Source organism: Bubalus bubalis, chromosome 24 (genome assembly GCF_019923935.1).
Source record: "Bubalus bubalis isolate 160015118507 breed Murrah chromosome 24, NDDB_SH_1, whole genome shotgun sequence".
NCBI classification, from domain to species: Eukaryota; Metazoa; Chordata; class Mammalia; order Artiodactyla; family Bovidae; genus Bubalus; species Bubalus bubalis.
Genome location: NC_059180.1, coordinates 28519034 through 28542501, shown reverse-complemented (window position 1 = coordinate 28542501; position 23468 = coordinate 28519034). Strand labels below are relative to the sequence as shown.

The 23468-nt window shown below is 41.9% G+C and overlaps 1 protein-coding gene and 1 pseudogene across 1 annotated transcript in view; one reads left to right on the top strand and one right to left on the bottom strand.

The window, feature by feature from the left end:
• Positions 1 to 6113: 6113 nt before the first annotated feature.
• On the bottom strand, positions 6114 to 7330 carry LOC102416620 (annotated as a pseudogene).
• A 6726-nt stretch (positions 7331 to 14056) lies between these two features.
• The window catches only part of RRN3 (RRN3 homolog, RNA polymerase I transcription factor), a 28135-nt gene continuing 18723 nt past the window's right edge, over positions 14057 to 23468 (top strand). The window contains exons 1-7 of the mRNA XM_006049757.4: positions 14057 to 14213; positions 16297 to 16402; positions 17079 to 17135; positions 21764 to 21853; positions 22001 to 22130; positions 22530 to 22589; positions 22960 to 23023. Coding sequence (XP_006049819.3) covers positions 14125 to 14213; positions 16297 to 16402; positions 17079 to 17135; positions 21764 to 21853; positions 22001 to 22130; positions 22530 to 22589; positions 22960 to 23023 — 596 coding nt within the window. The 5' untranslated portion in view covers positions 14057 to 14124. The remainder of the gene's footprint in view (positions 14214 to 16296; positions 16403 to 17078; positions 17136 to 21763; positions 21854 to 22000; positions 22131 to 22529; positions 22590 to 22959; positions 23024 to 23468) is intronic.

Here is a 23468-nt window from a genome sequence, read left to right as displayed (position 1 = left end):
TTGAGGGCAGGAGGAGAAGGGGACGACAGGATGAGATGGCATCACCGACTCAATGGACATGGGTTTGGGTGAACTCCAGGAGTTGGTGATGGACAGGGAGGCCTGGCATGCTGCGGCTCATGGGGCCGCAAAGAGTCAGACACGACTGAGCGACTGAACTGAGCTGATTAATGATAATCAAAATTCATGTGGGACTGTTCTCCTTTTATGTTCTTCTTTTGTATCATTGGATTATTTGTGCAAGAATGCTTTAATATAGGGATAGTTTCTTTTTTTAGATTTCCAATTACAAGCAAAAGTATGTGGTGTGGTATGTTTTATAAAATCTTCCAAAAATGTTAGTTTTGTTTTATATTTCTTCCCATTTTCTGTCCCATGCTTCAGTATTTCTGTGTTCAGAATTTTAAAAAATTAACTCAAGCTGGAAGCCTATATGCATTGCAGATACTTGGAAAAAAGAATAATGGCAGGATATTATGCTAAGTGAAATAAGCCAGTTACAACAAGACATATGCTGTGTGAGTCCACCTGTATTATAAGATTTCTCATGTCAGAGAATCAAACTCACAGAGACAGAAAGAAGAGTGATGGTTTCCAGAGTCTGGGGATAGTTGGGGGGATGGGGAGTTATTTAATGGGTATAGAATTTCAGATGAAAAGGGTTATGGAGATCGATTGTACAACAGTGTGGATGTACTTAACACTACTGAACTGTACATTGGAAAATGATTAAGATGGTAAATTTTATGTGTGCATGCTTGCGTGCTAAGTAGCTTCAGTTGTATCCAGCTCTTTGCAACCACATGGACTGTAGCCCACCAGGCTCCTCTTTCCATGGGATTCTCCAGGCAAGAATATTGGAGTGGGCTGCCATGGCCTCCTCCAGGGGATCTTCCTGACCCAGGGATAGAATCCGTGTCTCTTATGTCTCCTGCATTAGCAGGCAGGTTCTTTACCACTAGCACCACCAAAACTTTCTGTGTATTTGACCACAATCCAAAAAGAATAATTGGATTAAACCAGCAATTTATAAACCATTTCATATTTATAGATTTATTTTTAACTAATAAATATATGCAACTGCTGAGCTGCTGTATATAAAATGCACCAGGTAAGCACAGTTGTTTTGTTGTTGCTGTTTTTAATTTTATTGATTGTTTGTTTATTTGGCTGCACCAGGTCTTAGTTGCAACATGTGGAATCTAGTTCCTTGACCAAGTATCGAACCCAGGCCCCCTGCATTGGGAGTGTGGAACCTTAGCCACTGGACCACCAGGGAAGTCTCAGCAGACTTGTTTTAAGAATTGAAGAGCTATAGTTAGGAATTCAGAGAAAAATCAGCTTTAATGTAGTGCAGAATAAGGGACCAAGTAAGTGCAAAGGACATTCTTGGAGGGCAGAGGGTGTGTACGTATGCACGTTTCAGGAACCTGCAGAAGAGCCTTTTATCTTGCAGAGGCTAATCAATACTCGTATGATTGGATTTTATCTTGGGTAAATAGAGTTGGTTCTTAAGAATTGTGATTAGTGAACCTCAAGCGTCACCAATGCTGAGCAGCAGATAGTCACCTTGAAAGAAAAATAGAAACAACTTTATAATCATCTTAGTAAATATAGGTTGGTATTTTACAAACACTAGGTCCCCAAGTGACTGACTACCTAGAGCAGAGCTGCACCCCCAGCCAGGACTCCGCACAGGCCTTGACATGAAGGAAAAATAAATATTAAAAACATAAATGTATAAATCAATCAATCAATATACAATAAAGTAAAAAACACTAGACTCTTCTGGTTTATCTTACCTTCAATTTAAAAGAAGTATTTTTATACTATTCAGCCATTAAGAATAAAATTTTGCCATTTGAACACCATGGATAGACTTGGAGGGCATTATGCTAAGTGAAATAAGTCAGATAGAGAAAAACAAATGCTGTATGATATCAGTTGTATGTAGAATCTAAAAAAACACAACAAAGTAGTGAGTATAACAAAAAAGAAAGACTCACAGATACAGAGAACAAACTAGTGGTTACCAGTGGGGAGAGGCAAGACAAGGGGTAGCGGAGTAAGAGATACAAAATATTATGTATGAAGTAAGCCACGAGGCTATATTGTACAGCACAGGGAATATAGCCAATATTTTATAACAACTCTAGATGGAGTATAATCTTAATTAGGTACCACTATATTGTACACTTGTAACATATAATATCGTACATCAACTATACTTCAATTTTTAAAAAGTGACATAGAAATAAAACGTTTTATAGGATGAACAAATTTTTTAAGTTTAAATCTTTGACTAGGTAATGTAATTCCATATTGCAAAATCCAAAAAGCATAAAATAGCACATATTAAAGCCTCCCTTCAACCTTCAGAACATTGCTACTGATAGACATCAAAAATGTTATTAGGGGCTTCCCAGGTGGACCAGTGGTTAAGAATCTGCCTGCCAGTGCAGGGGAGACAAGTTCGATCCCTGGTGCAGGAAGATCCCACATGCCACAGAGCAACTAAGCCCGTGCCACAACTCCTGAAGCCCTTGCTCTCCAGGTTCAGAGCTCGGCAACAAGAGGAACCCCTGCAGCGAGAAGCCTGAGCACTGCAACTAGAGAAAACCAGTGCAGCATCCATGAACACAGTGCATCCAGAAATAAATACAGAATTTAAAAAATGTTACTGATTTCTTATAAATCCTTTCATTCAAGCATAAATATATAATGATTCACTGTATATATATCATTTATATACGCAAAGTGCTTATACATTCTAATGTTTCTTTACAGGCTTTTTTAAACTTAATATGTATCTCGGAGATCTTTCCATTTTGGGTGTCAAAGAGCTTTCTTATTTTTTTTTTTTATGAACACACAGTATTCCATTGAATAGATGTATCATAAATTCACTTGTTCCTATTCATGGACATTTTTGTGGTTTCCATTCTAATAAATATTTAAAAGCAATAATACATTTGGACCTAATAAATATATATTGACCAATCAGCCACTAGTGATTGAGCATTGACTTTAACAATTCCAAAGTTTGTTTAGTCCATTCCCTGCCCCGAAACAAAAAAATGAAAATCGTAAGTGATCTGTCTATACCTAGTTAGTGGCAGAGACTGGACTAAAATCTGACCGCCCTGAGTATGAGTCGTCCTCCTAGCAAATCAGTATAATTATTTCATTGTGTTGTAGTTTCCTTAAAAAATACATTATCTCAGAGATTTGAAGTTGAGCTCAGAAAGGACAATGAATCTCTTTACTTTATTACCAGAACATTTTAATTTTTTTAAGGATGAAGTACATGAACATGGTTAGCAAAGAAAAAGGGAAATAGTACTAAAAGCTATACAGTGAAAATAAATCTTCCTTCAGCTTTTGAACCCCACCCCCCTGCTCCCCAGTCCTTAATGGCCCTTTCCCAGAAGCAATCATTGTTTTTAGTGTCTGGAACATCTATCCACAGAGTCTGTGCAAAACCCAGCATATATTTTTATACAAGTCTGTGCGTTTTTAAAAAGTGACTAGCAGGATACTATGCATCTTTTTCAGTACCTTCCCTTTTTCTGTCCCCCTTCCCTTTTAAAGTTTCTCTAAAGTTGTTAACAAAGTTATGTATAATCAAAGCTATGGTTTTTCCAGTAGTCATGTACAGGTGTGAGAGTTGGACCATAAAGAAGCCTGAGCACTGAGGAACTGATGCTTTCGAATTGCAGTGCTAGAAAAGACTCTTGAGAGTCCCTTGGACTGCAAGGACATCAAACCGGTTAATCCTAAAGGAAATCAACCCTGAATATTCATTGGAAGGACTGATGCTGAAGCTCCGATACTTTGGCCACCTGATGTGAAGAGCTGACTCATTGGAAAAGACTGATACTGGGAAAGATTGAAGGCAAAAGGAGAAGGGGGTGGCAGAGGATGAAACGATTAGGTAGCATCACTGACTCAATGGACATAGATTTGAGCAAACTCCGGGATTATTTTTTGGTTCATGGGTCTGCCTTCTCCCCAGGATTGCCATCCTCCTCAAATAAAGCTGTCTTTCCTTTTACCTGACGCTTGTCTCTTGGTATCGGATGCTTGAGTGAGGAGCAGGTGAACCTGAGTTCAGTAACAGTATGGAGAAGATTTTCCAGTACCATTATCAGATTATATATGGTGAAAATGAAAGTTGCTCAGTCGTGTCCAACTCTGCAACCCCGTAGACTGTCCATGGAATTCTCCAGGCCAGAATACTGGAGTGGGTAGCCTTTCCCTTCTCCAGGGAATCTTCCCAACCCAGGGATTGAACCCAGGTCTCCTGCATTGCAGGTGGATTCTTTACCAGCTGAGCCACAAGGGAAGCCCTATATCATGATGAACTGCTATTACTTCTGAAACTTCATTACTTCTGAACTTTAACATTCACTCAGCTTAGATTTTTGTACTTTGTGTCTTGCATTGCAAAAAGCTAACATATTTGAATATTAAGAAGGGAAAGGAACATATTTGCATTACAAAAGGATTCCCAATCATTCATTTATTTCAAGATTCCAATTTTGACTGTTTTCTCAATGGATTCTCTTCTCAACCACCACCACCTTCCTCCAAAGGACTATTACCTTAACCCTGGACTGTTAAACTCAAATCCTAACTCATATCCCCTATTCTACTCTTGCCATGGGGTCTTGCACACTTTTCTCCTTGGTTTAAATGCGCTATCCCCACATAGCCTGTTGACCCTTTCACCCTTAGTGATTTTTAAAATTTTGATTCAATAATTACTTTCTTAGGGAAACTTCCCAGAATGCCTCACAGATGTAAAGTATGCACTTTATAGAACCCAACAGCAAGTACCATGTTGTCTCCTTTAAAGGACTTAATAGATTTGTGCTTGTATGCTAAGTTGCTTCAGCCATGTCTGACTCTTTGTGACCCCATGGACTGTAGCCTACCAGCCATCTCTGTCCATGGGATTTTCCAGGCAAAAATGCTGGAGTGGGTTGGAGATCTTCCTGGCCCAGGGATGGAGCCCACATCTTCCAAAGAATATTAAAGGCAAAAATGGAAACTGTATGACTGTTTATAATACAATTTTGTATATTGTTTTACCTCTTTGTCCTCCAATTGTTTCATATATGTTTGGTGTCTTCAATTGGATTAAAAGTTCACCTCATTGTTGTTCAGTTTCTCAGTCATGTTGGACTCTTTGCGACCCCATGGACTGCAGCACACCAGGCTTCCCTGTCCTTAACTATCTCCCTGAGTTTGCTCAGACATATGTCCATTGAGTCGGTGATGCCATCCAACCATCCTCTGTCAGCCCCTTCTCCTCCCACCTTCAATCTTTCCCAGCATCAGGATCTTTTCCAGTGAATCAGTTCTTTGCATCAGGTAGTCAAAAGTACTGGTTCTTCAGCTTCAGCATCAGTCCTTCCAATATTCAGGGATGATTTCCTTTAGGATTGACTGGTTTGATTGCCTTGCCATCCAAGGGACTCTCAAGAGTCTTCTCCAACACCACAGTTCAAAAGCATCAATTCTTTGGTGATCAGCCTTCTTTATGGTTCAACTCTCACATCCATACATGATTACTAGAAATACCATAGCTTTCACTATATGGACCTTTGTTGGCAAAGTGATGTCTCTGCTTTTTTTTCCCCTCCAAATTCCCGGTTAAATAAGGACTTGTTTATTTTGAGGGGGAAAAAAAAAGGTCCCAAACATCAGGCTGTTCACAAAAATAACCCACAGTATCAACTTTAAAAAACAAACCTTAAGACTATTACACTAGTTATTTTTCTAGAGGATGCATTTAACATGCCAACTCTCATTCACAAAAAATACATTGTTACATTTGTGTTGAACAGCCCCACACAGCACACATACCTCTAACTCAAAGCTGCTCTCAGGTTCTACTCAACTAATGAGACTGCCTTTGTAGTTAGCGAAGCAGCTACTGTATGAATGGAAAGAACTGTACTCCCTCTCTAACAAGAGATTATTTTGGAGACAGTTGATACATCCTTTTTATTGTTAAGTCCTAAAGACGTATCAAAATTAAAGCAAAAATTACAGGGTAAAGACTAAACGTAACTACTAGGAGGGTCAAAGGAAGTGAAAATGGGCAACATGAATTAATGAACATGGGAAGGACAAGGGTGGGGAGAACAGTGAGCATGTGCTGAAGATACTAGGGGAGAGGATCTGGCGAAAATTTTGATCTTAGACAAGTGCCTAGGTAAAGAAATCATGGGGACAAGATTTCTAAACCCCGCTATGTGCTTAAGAGTCGCTGTCTCTGTTATCCTCTCTGTTTCATCATCCTTGATCAACTCCAGCTGGTCATCCCCCTGATCTTCACTGTCGTCACCATCCAGTAGGTCCCCCTCCTCAGCAGAGCCATCTGCACCCCCTGCTCAGACTATATCTTCGTTAGTTTCATCTTGCTCAGGGAGCTGCCGCTCTGTTCCTCTTCTGACTTACCCTTCTTCATCTCCACTCCTTGTTCCGTTCCTTTTCAATTCTTTCCCAGGCTTTCCAGTAAAGAACCCACTTTTTGTTTTATCTGGGTTAACTCCTTCTTAATGGCCTGAAGGTCATCTCCTTTCAACTTTCCAGACTTAGAGGGAAATCCCCACTGTCTGCTCTTAGAATTGAAGCCATGTTTGCCCCTTTATGAGGTGTTTCCTGGTATCTACTGGCGTTCTGAGGGCGCTACAGCCCGAGCAATAGGAGGAGGAGAAGGAACACATGCTGGGTAACTGTACATCCTGTCGTAATAATCCTGTTGAAAGTCACAGTCCAAGTCAAAAGATGGGCTGAGTGGAGGGGACGGAGAAGGGTGTTCTGGAACTGACCCCTAATCTGCGCTGCAGATCATTTCACACCTGCTTTTCCTCGGTTCACTTTTGGCTCTGCAGCCAGATTAATATCTAAAACCTGGCCAGCAATCATCCTGCCATCCTCTCCTGCCACAGCAGCCCGGGCGTTTCTCTCATTAACACACTGAACGAAGGCAAAGCCCCTATGAACAGAGCAACCCACAATTTTGCTGTATTCTGAGAATATTGCCTCCACGTCGGATTTCTTGACCACAAGGGTATTAAGATTCCCAGTGAACACATGAGAGTTCATGGAGCAAGGATCCGTCTTGTTGATAACATTGCTGGCCATTGTCTTTGATGATACGGTGCCTTACAAAGCCGAAAAATGTAGCTGAAGATCAAGAAAAAAGTCACAGGAGGGGGAAGGGAGAAGAGATTCGACTCTGAATCTCCTTCCCCCGAGTTCTACGTGGAGAAGCCGATAGCTGCTGGAGGTTGGCAACGCGGTCGCAATCGCTCAGTCTTCACCTCTTCACAAAATGTGTCTCTGCTTTTTAATACGCTGTCTAGGTTTATCAGAGCTTTACTTCCAAGGAGCAAGTGTCTTTTAATTTCGTGGCTACAGTCACCGTCTTCAGTGATTTTGGAGTCCAAGAAAATGACATCCGTCACTGTTTCCACATTTCACCCATCTATTTGCCATGAAGTCATGGGACCAGATGCCAAGATAGTTTTTGAATGTTGAGTTTTAAGCCAGCTTTTTCACTCTCCTCTTTTGCCTTCATCAAGAGGCTCTTTAGTTCCTCTTTGCTTTCTGTTGTTAGTGTGGTGTCATCTGCATATCTGAGGTTGTTGATATTTCTACCGCAATCTTGATTCTAGCTTGTGTTTACCCAGTCTGGCATTTTGCATGATGTACTCTGCATAGAAGTTAAATAAGCAGGGTGACAATATACAGCGTTGATGTACTCCTTTCCCAATTTGGAACCAGTCAGTTGTTCCATGTCTGGTTCTAACTGTTGCTTCTTGACCTGCATACAGGTTTCTCAGGATGCAGGTAAGGTGGTCTGGTATTCCCATCTGTTTCAAAATTTTCCCCAGTTTCTTGGGATCCACACAGTCAAAGGTTTTAGCATAGTAAATGAAGCAGAAGTAGATTTTTTTTTTTTAATTCCCCTGCTTTTTCTGTAATCCACCAGATGTCAGCAATTTGATCTCTGGCTCCTCCGCCTTTTCTAAATCCAGCTTGAACATCTGGAATTTTTCAGTTCACGTATTGTTGAAGCCTAGATTGAAGGATTCTGAGCATTACCTTTCTAGCATGTGAAATGAGCACAGTTGTGTTCACTAAGATCATGATTTATACCAGTGGTTCTTAATTTTGGCATTATTGTCTCCCTGGGGCATTTGGCAGTGTCTAGAGATCTTTGCCGGAGAAGGCAATGGCACCCCACTCCAGTACTCTTGCCTGGAAAATCCCATGGACGGAGGAGCCTGGTGGGCTGCAGTCCATGGGGTCACTAAGAGTTGGACATGATTGAGCGACTTCACTTTCACTTTTCACTTTCATGCATTGGAGGAGGAAAAGGCAACCCACTCCGGTATTCTTGCCTGGAGAATCCCAGGGATGGGGGAGCCTGGTGGGCTGCCGTCTATGGGGTCGCACAGAGTCGGACACGACTGAAGCGACTTAGCAGCAGCAGCAGCAGCAGAGACCTTTGCTTGTCACAGTGGCACAGAGGGGAATGCTACTGTCACCTAGTGGGTGAAGACCAGAGATACTGCTAAACATCCTGCAATGTGCAGGGCAGTCTCCTCCTCTCATAAAGTATTATCTGCTCTAACATGTCACCAGTGCCAAGGTTGAGAAACCGCTTTATATTTCTTTGGGACAAGGAAAGCTCTAAATTAATGGTCTTTGGATATACTTATATTATTTAATCATATATTACATTAATTTTATTGTATATAATTTTATATTACATACATATAGTATATGAATATTTATGATTGCATACATAATATGTGGCTATGATATATTAGTAAATATATATACATTATTAATATTCATTAACTACATGAAAGATATACAGTTGACATCTTGTATTAATGAATGTTTTTATAAAGATAAGTGACTCAAAATAACTGTTGACTCTTTGGAAAGGGGAAAAGAACAAATGAGATATTTATTATTGGCTTTGCTATCTAGAAATTATTGATTTGGAATACATTTGAAAAACATTTCTGGAGCATTGATAGTGACCCTTTCATCTACAGCAAAAATTTATTGGAAGCCATTTGGTACCATATGACCTCATCTCTCTAGACTGGGCTAGAGGAGGGCTTATTGTTGTTATTTAGTCACTAAGTCATGTCCTACTCTTTGCGACCCTATGGACTGTAGCTTGCCAGACTCCTCTGTGCATGAGATTTCCCTGGCAAGAATACAGGAGTGAGTTGCCATTTCCTTCTCCAGGGGATGTTCCCAACCCAGGGATCATATCCATATCTCCTGCTTTGGCAGGTGGATTCTTTACCACTGAGCCACCAGAGAAGTTCCTGACTCAAATTTGGCCAGTGAGAAATTCTTTTTTGGTGCTTTAAGATATCCTGTAACCTTAGAACAAATTCTTCTTTTCTGCTTAAACTAGCTAAAGATAGCTTCTGTTACAAAGCCATGATTGTGGCTTTGCCCAAAAGAACTACTCTGGGGATGAGTGTAAAATTCATCTCTAGAGGAAGACTGCTCTTTTGAAAAACAGTTTAATGGGGCATCTGGGTACACGAAAGTAAAATTTCACTCTAGAGTGAAGAAGCTCAGAGCAATTATGAACAATGATAATACCCAGTGATACGAAAGGATGACTACATTGTAGGCGAGGTTGTATCTTTGCAAGCACATGTTCCTATTTGTTTGCTTTCTGTTGTTGTCGCAGCTGGAGGAGGAGGGGTCTTTATTAGTACTGGTGCTTTTTTTTTTTAAGAGTTGGAGACAAAAAGCCATGAGAGTCTGAGGAAGGCAAGGCTGGATAAAGGAGGCTTTTATCCTGTCACGCTGAGATGGCCCATGAAACAGAGTGAGCAAAGGATCCACAGTGAAGGAGCATGACCTGAGAACTCCCACAGAAGATTATGCCACTTAGTTTTAGGATTTTTCCTGTATTGTGCTCAGGTGTTATTGAAAAAAAATTTAACACAGAAGCCTTGTCTTAACTGTGCTTTATGAAAATAAGGAAGAAGCTGTGTTCAAGCTTATGGACGAAGTATTGCAGGGAGTAGCACAACTACTTAGGAAAGTTCTTTGACTGTGTCTTGTATACCTCTAAGAGAAACTCTGCTGCTGCTGCTGCTAAGTTGCTTCAGTTGTGTCCAACTCTGTGCGACCTCATAGATGGCAGCCCACTAGGTTCCTCTGTCCCTGGGATTCTCCAGGCAAGAACACTGGAGTGGGTTGCCATTTCCTTCTCCAATGCATGAAAGTGAAAAGTGAAAGTGAAGTTGCTCAGTCGTGCCCATGGAGTCATAAAGAGCTGGACACAACTTAGCAACTAAACAGCAACAACCGTGATTTATCAATCCATTTTCCTGTCTCCAATATTTAGAAGTCTTACACAGCCTCCTAAATATTTGAAGTAATTTTATCATTGAAAGACGAGAAAATAAATAGTATGCTTGTTGTCTGGGAATATATATGGTAATTGCATAAAGAAAAGTTGAAATGATTTTTTAAGAACTCAGGATAGTGGTTACCTTGAGAGGAAGCAAGCAGAGGGTGGGGGTCTGGAAGGAGCACATAGAAAGCATCAATAATACAGGCTGTTTCATAAGTTGGTTGTACATTCACAGGTCTTCACTTTACTATGTTTAATAACTTACATTAACATATATTCTTTAATACATATCAGACTTTTTACAAGTGAAGGAATAAAGTAACTGTCAAATTCCTTGACAGTACAGTTAAACTTATACTGGCTGAGAGTGCAAAGAATTGTGATTTTTTTTTTCTTTTTAGCTCTGCTTTGTGGGTATAGGGGAAGAGATTCCCACTTAAACAGCTATCTTGAACATCTTTGTGAGCTACCACACAATTTCCTCGGTTCCTGGGACATGGATGATTTCTGCCCAGCATTCCGCAGGAACTCGGAAGCAGAGAGGCAAGAAATGGTGTGCCCATATGGAGGCAGCAGAAGGACAGTAACTGATTTTACACCATTGCCAAAACAAAACAATGCTTTATATTTTAAAAGTTGCTGTACCTAGTTTATGCCCTTTTGATATAGTTCTATACAGTTTCCAAAGGTTGCAACAATTCTCCCTTCACCCCCTTTTTCCCTGTGCCTCCTTCCTGCCCACCCTGCCTTGGCACCTGTTGTTCCCTATGTTTGGAAGACCCTTTCCTGCTTTGCTGGTCTGGCTGACTTGGTACATCTTTAAAAATTGTAAGTTTAAGGGTTAATGCCTTTTGAAAACTGCCTTCTCTCACTCTTTGATTTCTAATCCCAGAATCATCACAGCTCTAAGATTTTTGGATAAGATGTGTCATCAACCCCGTTTCCAGGAGGGTAAGATTAGCCTGGGTGTTTGTGAGAAGAGCCCAGTAGGTAGGAAGAAGCAGGTTTCTGGGTCAGGCTGACTTGTTCAAATCCTGACCCTCCCCATCTTGCTGTGGGTTTAGATTAATCACAGGGCTTCCAGTTCTTCATTTCTATTATTGATTTTTCTTGGAGTATAGTTGCTTTACAACTTTGTGTTATTTTCTACTGTACAGCAAAGGGAATCACCAATATGTATACATATACCCACTCTTTTGCAGATTTCTTTCCCATTTAGGTCACCACAGAACACTGAGTAGCATTCTCTATGCTATACAGTAGGTTCTCATTAGTTTTCTGTTTTATGAGTGCCTGCATGCTAAATCTCCAGTGTTCTTGCCTGGAGAATCCCAGGGATGGTGGAGCCTGGTGGGCTGCCATCTATGGGGTCGCACAGAGTCAGACATGACTGACATGACTTAGCAGCAGCAGCAGCATGCTAAATTGCTTCAGTCAGTCAGTTCAGTCGCTCAGTCGTGTCCGACTCTTTGCGACCCCATGAATTGCAGCATACCAGGCCTCCCTGTCCATCACCAACTCCTGGAGTTCACCCAAACTCATTGTGTCCAATTCTCTGCGACCCTATGTACCTTAGCCCTCTAGGCTTGGGTTCTTCAGTTTGACTGAGGGAGGCTGAAAGAGATGGGAATACCAGACCACCTGACCTGCCTCTTGAGAAACCTGTATGCAGGTCAGGAAGCAACAGTTAGAACTGGACATGGAACAACAGACTGGTTCCAAATAGGAAAAGGAGCACATCAAGGCTGTATATTGTCACCCTGCTTATTTAACTTATATGCAGTGTACATCATGAGAAACGCTGGGCTGGAGGAAGCACAAGCTGGAATCAAGATTGCCGGGAGAAATATCAATAACCTCAGATATGCAGATGACACCACCCTTATGGCAGAAAGTGAAGAGGAACTCAAAAGCCTCTTGATGAAAGTGAAAGAGGAGAGTGAAAAAGTTGGCTTAAAGCTCAACATTCAGAAAACGAAGATCATGGCATCCGGTCCCATCACTTCATGGGAAATAGATGGGGAAACAGTGGAAACAGTGTCAGACTTTATTTTTTGGGCTCCAAAATCACTGCAGATGGTGACTGCAGCCATGAAATTAAAAGACGCTTACTCCTTGGAAGGAAAGTTATGACCAATCTAGACAGCATATTCAAAAGCAGAGACATTACTTTGCCAACAAAGGTCAGTCTAGTCAAGGCTATGGTTTTTCCAGTGGTCATGTATGGATGTGAGAGTTGGACTGTGAAGAAAGCTGAGCTCTGAAGAATTGATGCTTTTGAACTGTGGTGTTGGAGAAGACTCGTGAGAGTCCCTTGGACTGCAAGGAGATCCAACCAGTCCATTCTGCAGGAGATCAGTCCTGGGTGTTCTTTGGAAGGAATGATGCTGAAGCTGAAACTCCAGTACTTTGGTCACCTCATGTGAAGAGTTGACTCATTGGAAAAGACTCTGATGCTGGGAGGGATTGGGGGCAGTAGGAGAAGGGGACGACAGAGGATGAAATGGCTGGATGGCATCACCAACTCAATGGCCCTGGATTTGGGTGAACTCCGGGAGTTGGTGATGGACAGAGAGGGCTGGCGTGCTGCAATTCATGGGGTCGCAAAGAGTCGGACAGGACTGAGCGACTGAACCGAACTGGAACTGGACTGACTCCTAGAACTTAAAAGTCGACAGACCAAGCCACTGATTGGCCCCTCCGGGTGTCCCCGCCCCTTCTCTGGGAAACTCAGGGCTGGACAGACACCTCCCAGGCAACTCTCCAGTCTCATTACAGTTGTTGTTCAGTCGCTCATTCATGTCCGACTCCTTGTGATCCCATGGACTGCAGCACGCCAGACTTCCCTGTCTTTCACCATCTACCGGAGCTTGCTCAAACTATGTCCATTGAGTCAGTGATACCATCCAACCATCTCATCCTCTGTCGTCCCCTTCTCCTCCGGCCCTCATTCTTTCCCAGCATCAGGGTCTTTTTCTAATGAGTCGGCTCTTCACATTAGGTGGCCGAAGTATTGGAGTTTCAGCTTCAGCATCGGTACTTTCAATGCATATTCAGGACTGATTTCCTTTAGGGTTTACTGGTTTGAGCGCCTTGCTGTCCAAGGGACTCCCAAGAGTCTTTTGCAACACCACAGTTCGCCTTCTTTATAGTCCAACTCTCACATCCCTACATGACTACTGGAAAAACCATAGCTTTGACTAGACAGACCTTTGTTGGTCCAACTCTGAGTCAAAGTTGGCTCAGTACAGTGCACTGGCTAAGTCGCTTCAGCCGTGCATTCTTCGCGACCCCACGGACTATAGCCCCCTAGGCTCCTCTGTCCATGGGATTCTCCAAGCAAGAACACTGGCGTGGGTAGCCATGCCCTCCTCCACCCGACCTTCCAGACTCGGGGATCGGACTCAAGTCTCCTGCATTGGCAGGCGGATTCTTTACCGCTGAGCCACTAGCGGAGTCCACAGCCACCGTCAGCACCTCGCTTGGCGGGGAAAGTCCTCCAAGAGGAAGAAGGGGCCTGATTCACGGCGGGGATTACGCCTTAGCGGCGCTCTAGCTTGGACCGGGGTAACTCAGCTCTCCCCGCGTGGGGCTCCTGATTGGCTGAAGCCCGTTGCTCTCACGCGTGTCTTCCGGGACGGAGGCGGGCCTAGAGGGAGAAAGACTTCCGGCATAAGCCGCAGTCGTCGCGTTTGTCCGGCCGGATGGCGGCTCCTCTGCTTCACACGCGGTTTCCCGGAGATGCGGCTGCTTCGGGCTCTGCGGTCAAGACGCTGGGCTCGCCGAGGACCGGGTGAGAATCCAGGACGCTTCCTTCTGTGCGTCCGGGAGCACAGCACTGGACCGGGATTAGGAGAGCGGAGCTGAAGGGTCTGGGCCAGAGCTCATGGAATGGGTGGGAGCCGAGGGAAGAGGGTCACTTTAGGTCGTCAGGAGTGAGCCAGTGACCCTTGGATGGGTAATAAAGGTGGGAGAGGGGCTGGGAAAAGGAACCTCCTCGGTTCCAGAGTCCCCTTTTCTCCCCACTGGGCTCCCTCATATTTTTCCAGGCCTGGGTACTACCTTATACTCCTTTACTCTTCTTCCCTCCTGCTGCTTCGACTGGATTCATAAAGAGATACTTGGGCTATTTGGATTATTAACCAAATGATGCCACTGATGGCAGATTGTGTCTTTGAGTTGTTGTTTGCTTGAAGGTTATTTGACGCACATTTGCTTAACAGTGTTTTATATCTAGCTCAACTTTTAAAACCCATAACTCCCATAAAACACTTTGGGGTTTAACTTTGAGAGTCTTTCAGTTCAATTCAGCCGCATAGTCATGTCTGACTCTGCGACTCCATGAACCACAGCACAGGCCTCCCTGTCCATCACCAACTCCCAGAGTTCACCCAAACCCATGTCCATTGAGTTGGTGATGCCATCCAGCCATCTCATCCTCTGTCATCCCCTTCTCCTCCTGCCCTCAATCTTTGCCAGCATCAGGGTCTTTTCCAATGAGTCAGCTCTTCGCATCAGGTGGCCAAAGTATTGGAGTTTCAGCTTCAACATCAGTCTTTCCAATGAACACCGAGGACTAATTTCCTTTAGGATGGACTAGTTGGATCTCCTTGCAGTCCAGGGGACTCTCAAGAGTCTTCTCCAACACCACAGTTCAAAAACATCAATTCTTTGGTGCTCAGCTTTCTTTATAGTCCAACTCTCACATCCATACATGACTACTGAAGAAACCATAGCCTTGACTAGATGGACCTTTGTTGGCAAAGTAATGTCTCTGCTTTTTAATATGCTGTTTAGGTTGGTCATAACTTTCCTTCCATGAGAGTCTTTAGCAAGATGCTATGTTTTTTTCACTGACCTGTTTAAAAGAAATAAACTTTGTGGAACTCTTGGCATAATATCATATATATGTTTTTTAAAGTACCTACTTTGGATGTTAGAGTTGGTGACAGTATATCAAAAGAGACAAGGTCCGTGTTCTCAACCGAGTTTAAAGTCTAAGGAGGGAAAGACAGTAAGTCAGCGATAATTTCAGATAGTGGTAACTACTGTGAAGAAATAAAATAGGGTGATGGTAGGGAAGAGGGAGAGGATAGGTACTTAAGATTTCTGATGTGGAAGGCCTCTCTCACATTTAAGCTTCAACTTGAAAGAAGACAAGGGTCCAACCACGTATACATCTGGAGAATGAGTGTTGCTGACAGAGGGAATAGTAAGTTATATGGGAATCTGATTGGTGAACTTGAATAGCAGAAAGGACTCTGGCTGCAGTATGTAAGGGTTGGAAGTGAGATCAGAGGGATAGGTAGGGGCTAGATTAATGTAGGACCTTGAAGTCTATAAGGAGTTTAGGTTTTTTATTTTAAGAGAAGTAGGAAACCTTTGGAGAATTTAAGCAGAAGAGTAGCATGATCTGTCTTTTTTTAAGTTTAAAAAAAAAAATAAAAAATACTGGGTTGCTGTGAGCTTTCTCTAGTTGCAGCAGTCGGGCTGCTTTCGTTGTGGCGTGCAGGCTTCTCGTTGCAGTGGCTTCTCTCGTTGCAGAACACAGGCTCCGGGATGCCCAGGCGTCAGTAGTTGTGATGGCTTATTTAGTTGCCCCTCGACAGGTGGGATCTTCCCAGACCAGGAATCAAATCTGTGTCCCCTGCATTGGCAGGCAGATTCTTAACCGCTGGACCACCAGGGAAGCCTGTGTTTAGTTTTTGAAAGATTTTTAGATCATTGAATGAAGACTGCATTAATGGGGGATTCAAGTGGGAGGAGGGAGGCCAGTTAGGGGGCTTTAGCAGTGGTCTCACTGAATGATGTTGGATTTTATAAATTTTATTGTTGCTTGTCATGCACTTAATGGCTTGATATCTTTGGTTCTGTAGGCTTTCAGACATGCTCACATTAGAGAATGATTTCTTCAATTCTCCCCCAAGAAAAACTGTTCGGTTTGGTGGAACTGTGACAGAAGTGTTACTCAAGTACAAAAAGGTAAGAGGGGATAGTGTGAGGTTTGGTGGGTTTTTCCCTCCGATTTATTGACGTATAATTGATGTATTGAGGTTTGATTTTTGGTGGTCAGAATATAATTATAGCTATTATACTAAAGACCAGTAGACAAGATGGATTTTAGATATCAATATTGGAGTCAACTCAGTTTAACAATAGCATGGTGCTGTCCGCTCACAATTAGAATAGTAACCCCTTTTCTGCGGTTTTATACCTTCAGATGCTTTATTTACCTACTGTCCTTGAAAATCTTTAGCAAGTGGTATAATTAAAAAAAACCCATTAGATCAGAGCAATTTATTTCTTAAGTAGTTACATAAGCATTGCTTTGGGATAATAAACCAGCTCTATTAATGGGGATATTTGGGGGCTTTGTTTCCATGTTAGTTTAGAAGCGATTCTACGGTGTCTCAGGGATGGTGGGAGAATGTGCTTTCTGTGTACTTTGGTGTGTGACCTGCGTTTATATCCATATACATGCATGGGTGCTATCATGGTCAGATGTCAGTGCACAGGGGTACACAAGTGTACCAGAACACCCCAGAACTGAGATGTCGGCGTTACAGTTTTCTTTTTGTAATAGTTTAAAGTCCTGCTGTTGGTCTTTAAAAGGAAAACCCAAGCAAGCAAAAATTCATTTTTTTCCCTTCTTCTTAAGGGGGAAACAAATGACTTTGAGTTGTTGAAGAACCAGCTGTCAGATCCAGAGATAAAGGTAACTAATTTTGTGTTTGATTATTAGCAAAGTTGTTACCACTTTGTCGAGATGTTAATTTGCACTTGTCCTGTTCCATTCTCTGGAACTTACTTTGTGACCCTGCTCTAATGGTTCTCAAGCAGGGGCACTTTCACCCTGAGGGAATAAGGGAGCAGTGGTACTGCCACCCAGTGAGTGGGCGACAGGGGTGCTGCTGAAAGCCATGCAACACACATAGCAGCCCTTCACGACACTGAACGATCTGGCCCCAAATCCCAGCAGTCCTGAGGCTGGGAAACCCTGCTTTAATTTGCCTTTTTAGAATCTACCTTCTATGCTGCAGGCAACTCTCCGGTGCTAAACAACAAAATGAAACCAACAAATGATGACTTGTATTTCAACCTGCTACTCTGTTTCAGCGTTTTTGGAAATGGTTCGAGATATGTACCCGTCACGTTAATGTTATTCCCCTTTCTTCCTTGACTGCCCAGTTGTGGGAAGAATAGTCTGTTATTGTGGGCAGTAGTGGTCAGATTGCCTGGCATAGAATCCCAGCTCCATTGTTTCCCAATGTGTGATCTTGGGCACATTCTTTAACCTCTTTGCCTCTGTTTCCCTCCTTGTAAAACCAGAGAAATAAGTTCTTTAAGCGTAGAGGTCTTTCAAGGATCCAATGAGTGTAGTCTCTGACTCAGAGGACTTTGTTCATGTTGACAGTTTGCACTTTCTCATTCGTGTTTAAATCCACTGTGAAGTCCACTGCTGTATATACTATGACAAAGGTTACTGATGATTTCCTACATTCTGATTTCATGGACTTTCTCTTTCAGCCCCACAGTAGTTTCTTGTAGCAATTTGTACAGTTGACTGCCCATTTCTTAAAACCTTTCCTTCAGTTTCTTTGATCTTCCTGTCTTCTTACTGCTTATCTCTCATCACTCTCTTGACAGGTTCTTCAGAATTTTGGTATTGATTGGATTTCCTAACTTACCCCGTCCTCACTTTACAGATTCTTCCTGCGTGATTCCCCTGTGTTTTCGTGGTTTTGGGATTTATCTGTCCTCATAATAGAATTATTTGCATTTATAGATCAAATTGCTCTTTGGGCTTCAGACTTTGTTCTTTCTTTTTTAATTTTAATATCACTTATTTTTTTTATCAAAGTATAATTGAATTACAGTGTTGTGCAGACTTGTTTCTTAACTGCAAACCCACAGGTGTTATGGGTGCTCTGGATTTAGCATTTTCTCTCTTTCAAATCCACTCTACAGGCTTTATGTGCCTAAATGATTTATTGCTTGTCTGTCTCACGTACATGTCCCCTCCACCCCTTATATCCTTAACAGTGCATCTGAGTCATCTCTAAAGCACATTCTGAAAATGCCATTGCCCTGCTTCATGCCCACCGAGGAATAGAGGACCAGCGCCTTAGCATGGCCTGCAGCAGACTTGGAGTGTTCAGTCTCACTAGATACTCTGTTTCTTGAATTTGCCACTTTATGGCTTTGCATGTGCCTTTTCTTTCTGGCTGTGAGAGGTTCTCGGATCCACTTTGCTTGCTGCCTGTTTGAGCATGGGCTCTGGTTACATCACCTCCCTCTCTTACTGGCTTTGTGATTGAGGGCGAATTACTGCATTTCAGTGCCTAGGTGTCCCCAGCTATGAACCAATGGTAGTTCTCCCTATCTCATGGAATGTTAAAAGTCTTAGAATAGTGCCTTGCACTTAGTCTTATATTAGTGTTTATTATTATTATTAGTGTAATTATAAAACTATTCTTTGAGACCCAACTGAAATGTCATCTTCACTAATGAACTTTCCCAGATTTTGTCTAAGCACATGGTTGTGCCTTCATTCAGACCATGCCCCACCCTACAAGCAGATCTCTAATTAGAAATCTGGCTTACAGGGACTTCAGTGATATGTCTGGTCCCTCTTTGCTCTCCAGATTGATCTGTTGGCTTGCTTGCTCACAGTATACTCCAGCCAGCTAAACTGCTCTTGGTTTTCTGAAGACATGCTTTCACCTTTGTAAAGTGTAGAGCCCTTGAGAGTACTCAGTCTGTTTAAAGACAGTGGAAGCATCGCTTCGTCTTTAAAGCTTTCTCTGACCTGTGCCTTCTTCCCCGGCTGCACATTCTTTGTGTTCTACTGTATTTCATATCAGCACATCTCCAAGGAATTTTTACAGACCCAAGAATCACATCAGTTATGTTTATGTTAGTTCAGAGGAGTGTTGAAATAATTTGTTTCTAGTGATTGTTCAGTACCATAGTCTCTGACTGGTTTACTTGAAAACTGGAGCATTAAATGTCCTTATGATTTTGTTGCACTCGTTTTAGTGGAAAAGTGACAGACTAGAGCTAACTTCGGAGAAGGCAATGGCACCCCACTGCAGTACTCTTGCCTGGAAAATCCCATGGATGGAGGAACCTGGTGGGCTGCAGTCTATGGGGTCGCTAAGAGTCGGACACGACTGAGCGACTTCACTTTCACTTTTCACTTGCATGCATTGGAGAAGGAAATGGCAACCCACTCTAGTGTTCTTGCCTGGAGAATCCCAGGGTCGGGGGAGCCTGGTGGGCTGCCGTCTATGGGGTCATGCAGAGTCGGACACAACCGAAGTGACTTAGCAGGAGAGCTAACTTTGTGTGTAACTTAGCATGGCCTCTCTGCTTAAGTCTTGTTATCCTTAATGAGTGTGGACATTATGAAGTTACTGTAGTGCAAATGAGTTGTGACTTTATTTTCCTGCCAGGTTAGTTAGGGTTTCATCGGCAAATAGTGTCATGGAGGTTTGTCATATAGATAATGCATAGGAAGCTCTCACTGGTTGAGTGGAAGGTGGGGAGCTCCACTCTGTGGGGCAAGGCACTGTGTGAAAGTGGGCGGGGCATCGATCTAGGCAAATGGGTTTGAACCTAGTGTTTTACTGGTGAAAGTGAAAGTGAAGTTGCTCAGTCGTGTTCAACTCTGTGACCCCATGGACTGTAGCCTACAGGCTCCTCCATCCATGGGATTTTACAGGCAACAATACTGGAGTGGGTTGCCTTTTCCTTCTCCAGGAAATCTTCCTGACCCAGGGATTGAACCCAGGTCTCCTGCATTGTAGGCAGATGCTTTACTGTCTGAGCCACCGGGGAAGTCCTTTTTACTGGTGTGGTGGGCAAATTAATCTTTCTTAGCCTCAGTTTTTTCATCTATAAAATGAGAATAACAGTAATCCCTTTGCAGCATTTTTAGGATTAAGGAAAGGTGTATATATATATATATGTTGGAGAAGGCAATGGCACCCCACTCCAGTACTCTTGCCTGGAAAATCCCATGGACGGAGGAGCCTGGTAGGCTGCAGTCCATAGGGTTGCTAAGAGTCGGACACAACTGAACGACTTCACTTTCACTTTTCACTTTCATGCATTGGAGGAGGAAATGGCAACCCACTCCATTGTTCTTACCTGGAGAATCCCATGGACGGAGTAGCCTGGTGGGCTACAGTCTATGGGGTCGCACAGAGTCGGACATGAGTGAAGCGACTTAGCAGCAGCAGCATATATATATGTATGGTGTTAAGAACTGTGCCTGGCGCATGGTATGTACTCCCTATAAGTAGTCTATGGCTGTAGGTCCAGTCCTGTCTGTTAATAGTTTATCACTGGGGGTTCAACACTGTCTGTTTGTAGTCTGTTGCTAAAGGTGCAGCACTGTATTATTTTTGTTTCTTTATTTCTCTTTTCCCCTACTGAATATCATCATTAATCATTTTCTTTAAAAAACTAGGGGCTTTTTTTTTTTTTTGGCCATACTGTGCAGCTTGTGGGATCTTAGTTCCCTAACCAGGGAGTGAACCTGCTCCCTTGGGAGTGAAAGCAAAGTCTGGACCACCAGGAAGTTCCCCAGAATTAGGGGCTTTAATTTTTTCTTGCACATGTGTGTTGTATATATGCTTGAATACAAGCAATGTCTATTAAGTATCACTGATACCTTATCCTCTACATGGCCTCTTTTTTGAACTTAGGTTTTCCTGTGTCATGGAAAGTATTATGAATAGTAATTTTATTGTCTGAAAAATATTTAATGGAGTAGTGGAACCATCATTTATATAGAACACATTTTGATTCCTTTAGACCCATTTGCAAGTTGGGTTAAAAAGAAGTTACATTTATTGATGACTCTGGTTAATCAGCTTAGACTGAATATTATCCACATGCTTGCAGGTCATCATGAGGATAGAGGAAGTAGAGGTACCTATTGGTCTTTGTGGCCTTAGACTATTTGATCTGTTAGAATTCTTCACTTTAAAAAAGTCCCAGGTGTCAACATTTACCATTTGAGGTGTTCTCACTTTTCTCGGGTCAGCAAAAATGATTAGAATTAAACATTGCACTTGATTCCTTTCCCTGATATCAATTACTATATTACTTCTTCTTCTTTGTTTTTAGAAAAAAGGAAAATTTATTGTAACATCTTTTTGTATTTTGATACAAACTAAGAAATCTTCATCCCAATTTTGGCTTAAGTCCAAGTTTGTGACTTTTCCCCCCCTAATTTAAATATTGCTGATAGATGACCAATGCCAGGTAATATCATTTCTCTGTTATTTTAGAGGACTTGTGATTTTGAAAGTACTTTTCTTTTTTTAACTTAAGGATGACCAGATCATTAACTGGCTGCTTGAATTCCGTTCTTCCATCATGTACTTGACGAAAGACTTTGAGCAGCTTATTAATATTCTTTTGGTAAGTTCACCATTTATTTCAATGACTTATATGTAATTCAGTACTTTGAAAATAGTATCTGTTGAAAATATTATATATTATATATATTGAAAATAGGATATATTATATCAGTAAAATGTTTCTTTTGTCTTTCCCTCCCATCTCTAGAGATTGAAGTGGTTGAACAGAAGTCAGACAGTGGTGGAGGAGTATTTATCCTTCCTTGGTAATCTTGTATCAGCACAGACTGTCTTCCTTAGACCATGTCTCAGCATGATTGCTTCTCATTTTGTACCTCGTAAGTCATTGCTCTTTGCTTGCTTCAGGTTTTCTTTTTAAAAATATCTCTGTTAAAAAGGCTGCCTTCCCACTGTATTTTGGAGATTATGCCACCATGGAAGAGGCCAGGATACTTACTGGAGCAGCAGTAGTTCTGGTGCTTGTCTGTTCCCTGTAATGATCTCCATGGAAGTGTCTGCATTTATTTGTTGCTGTGATTTTTATGGATTTAATTCCCTTTAGTGAGCTTCTGGTGAAGTCTTGGAATTCAGGGATTTTTAGCTGCTTAAACTTCATGCCCACATTGTAAATTTTATTGTATTAAGTTTGGACAACAGAAAAATTGCTTTTTTTATGTAGCTGTTGCTTGTTTAGATCAATGTTAGAAGTATAACACATTTTCTTTTTTTCTCAAAAGCCCGAGTGGTTATTAAAGAAGGCGACATAGATGTTTCGGATTCTGATGATGAAGATGAGAGTAAGTACAAAGAGGATTAAACAAAGGCCGCCTCTTGTGTCTGAGTATCCTGGTTCCTCCAGGACTTAGTCTCACAGATAGACGGTAACAAAGGGCAACCTTTGATGGGGTCTTTTTGTTATATATCTAACAAAAAGAATCTCAGTCATATTTAACTGATTACTATGCAATCAGTTGCAGTTACTGGCATTATTTATAGTCTTCATTGATAATCATGGAGAAAAGTCTTGGGATTATTATTTTGCTGACATGTGATTATTTAACTGACAGATGATTCAGTTTTGGTCAGCAGGGGATTTTAGCCTTAAGTAGGTAATTTTTCAGTTTTCAGTTTTATCTTAATGCTCATGCTCTCCCTTTTCACCTGTAGATCTTCCTGCAAATTTTGACACCTGTCACAGAGCCTTACAGATAATAGCAAGATATGTCCCATCGTGAGTATACTTCAGTTACTTATTTTGTGTTGTGGTGTTTAAGTCTCAAGAAAATTATGATCAGTTAGAAAATTATAAAATGTCCACAGCATCAAACCTGAAGTTGTATGCAGCATGTTTTTGTATCTCATTGCTGTCATATCACAGTTTAGAAAAAATGGCATTTCAGTTCTCTATTCATTGTCTTCAATTGTTTTTCAAAACCTGTATGCCAAGTCTACTCTCCAGCTTTTTATGGTGGTTGGACTTTTGCTTTTAACTTGAACAAACAAAATAGCCAAAATTTTTCAGTGAGAACCGCCTGTGTGTTTGTGTCTTGTCTTACGAATAAAAATTCGCTCTATATGTAGGTTTCTTTTGGAGGGGTGAACTTCAAATTCCCCCAGTAAGTTTAGCACATAAGCTAACTTTAAAAAGTCCAAGTTGGTAATTTTTTCTCCTTTTA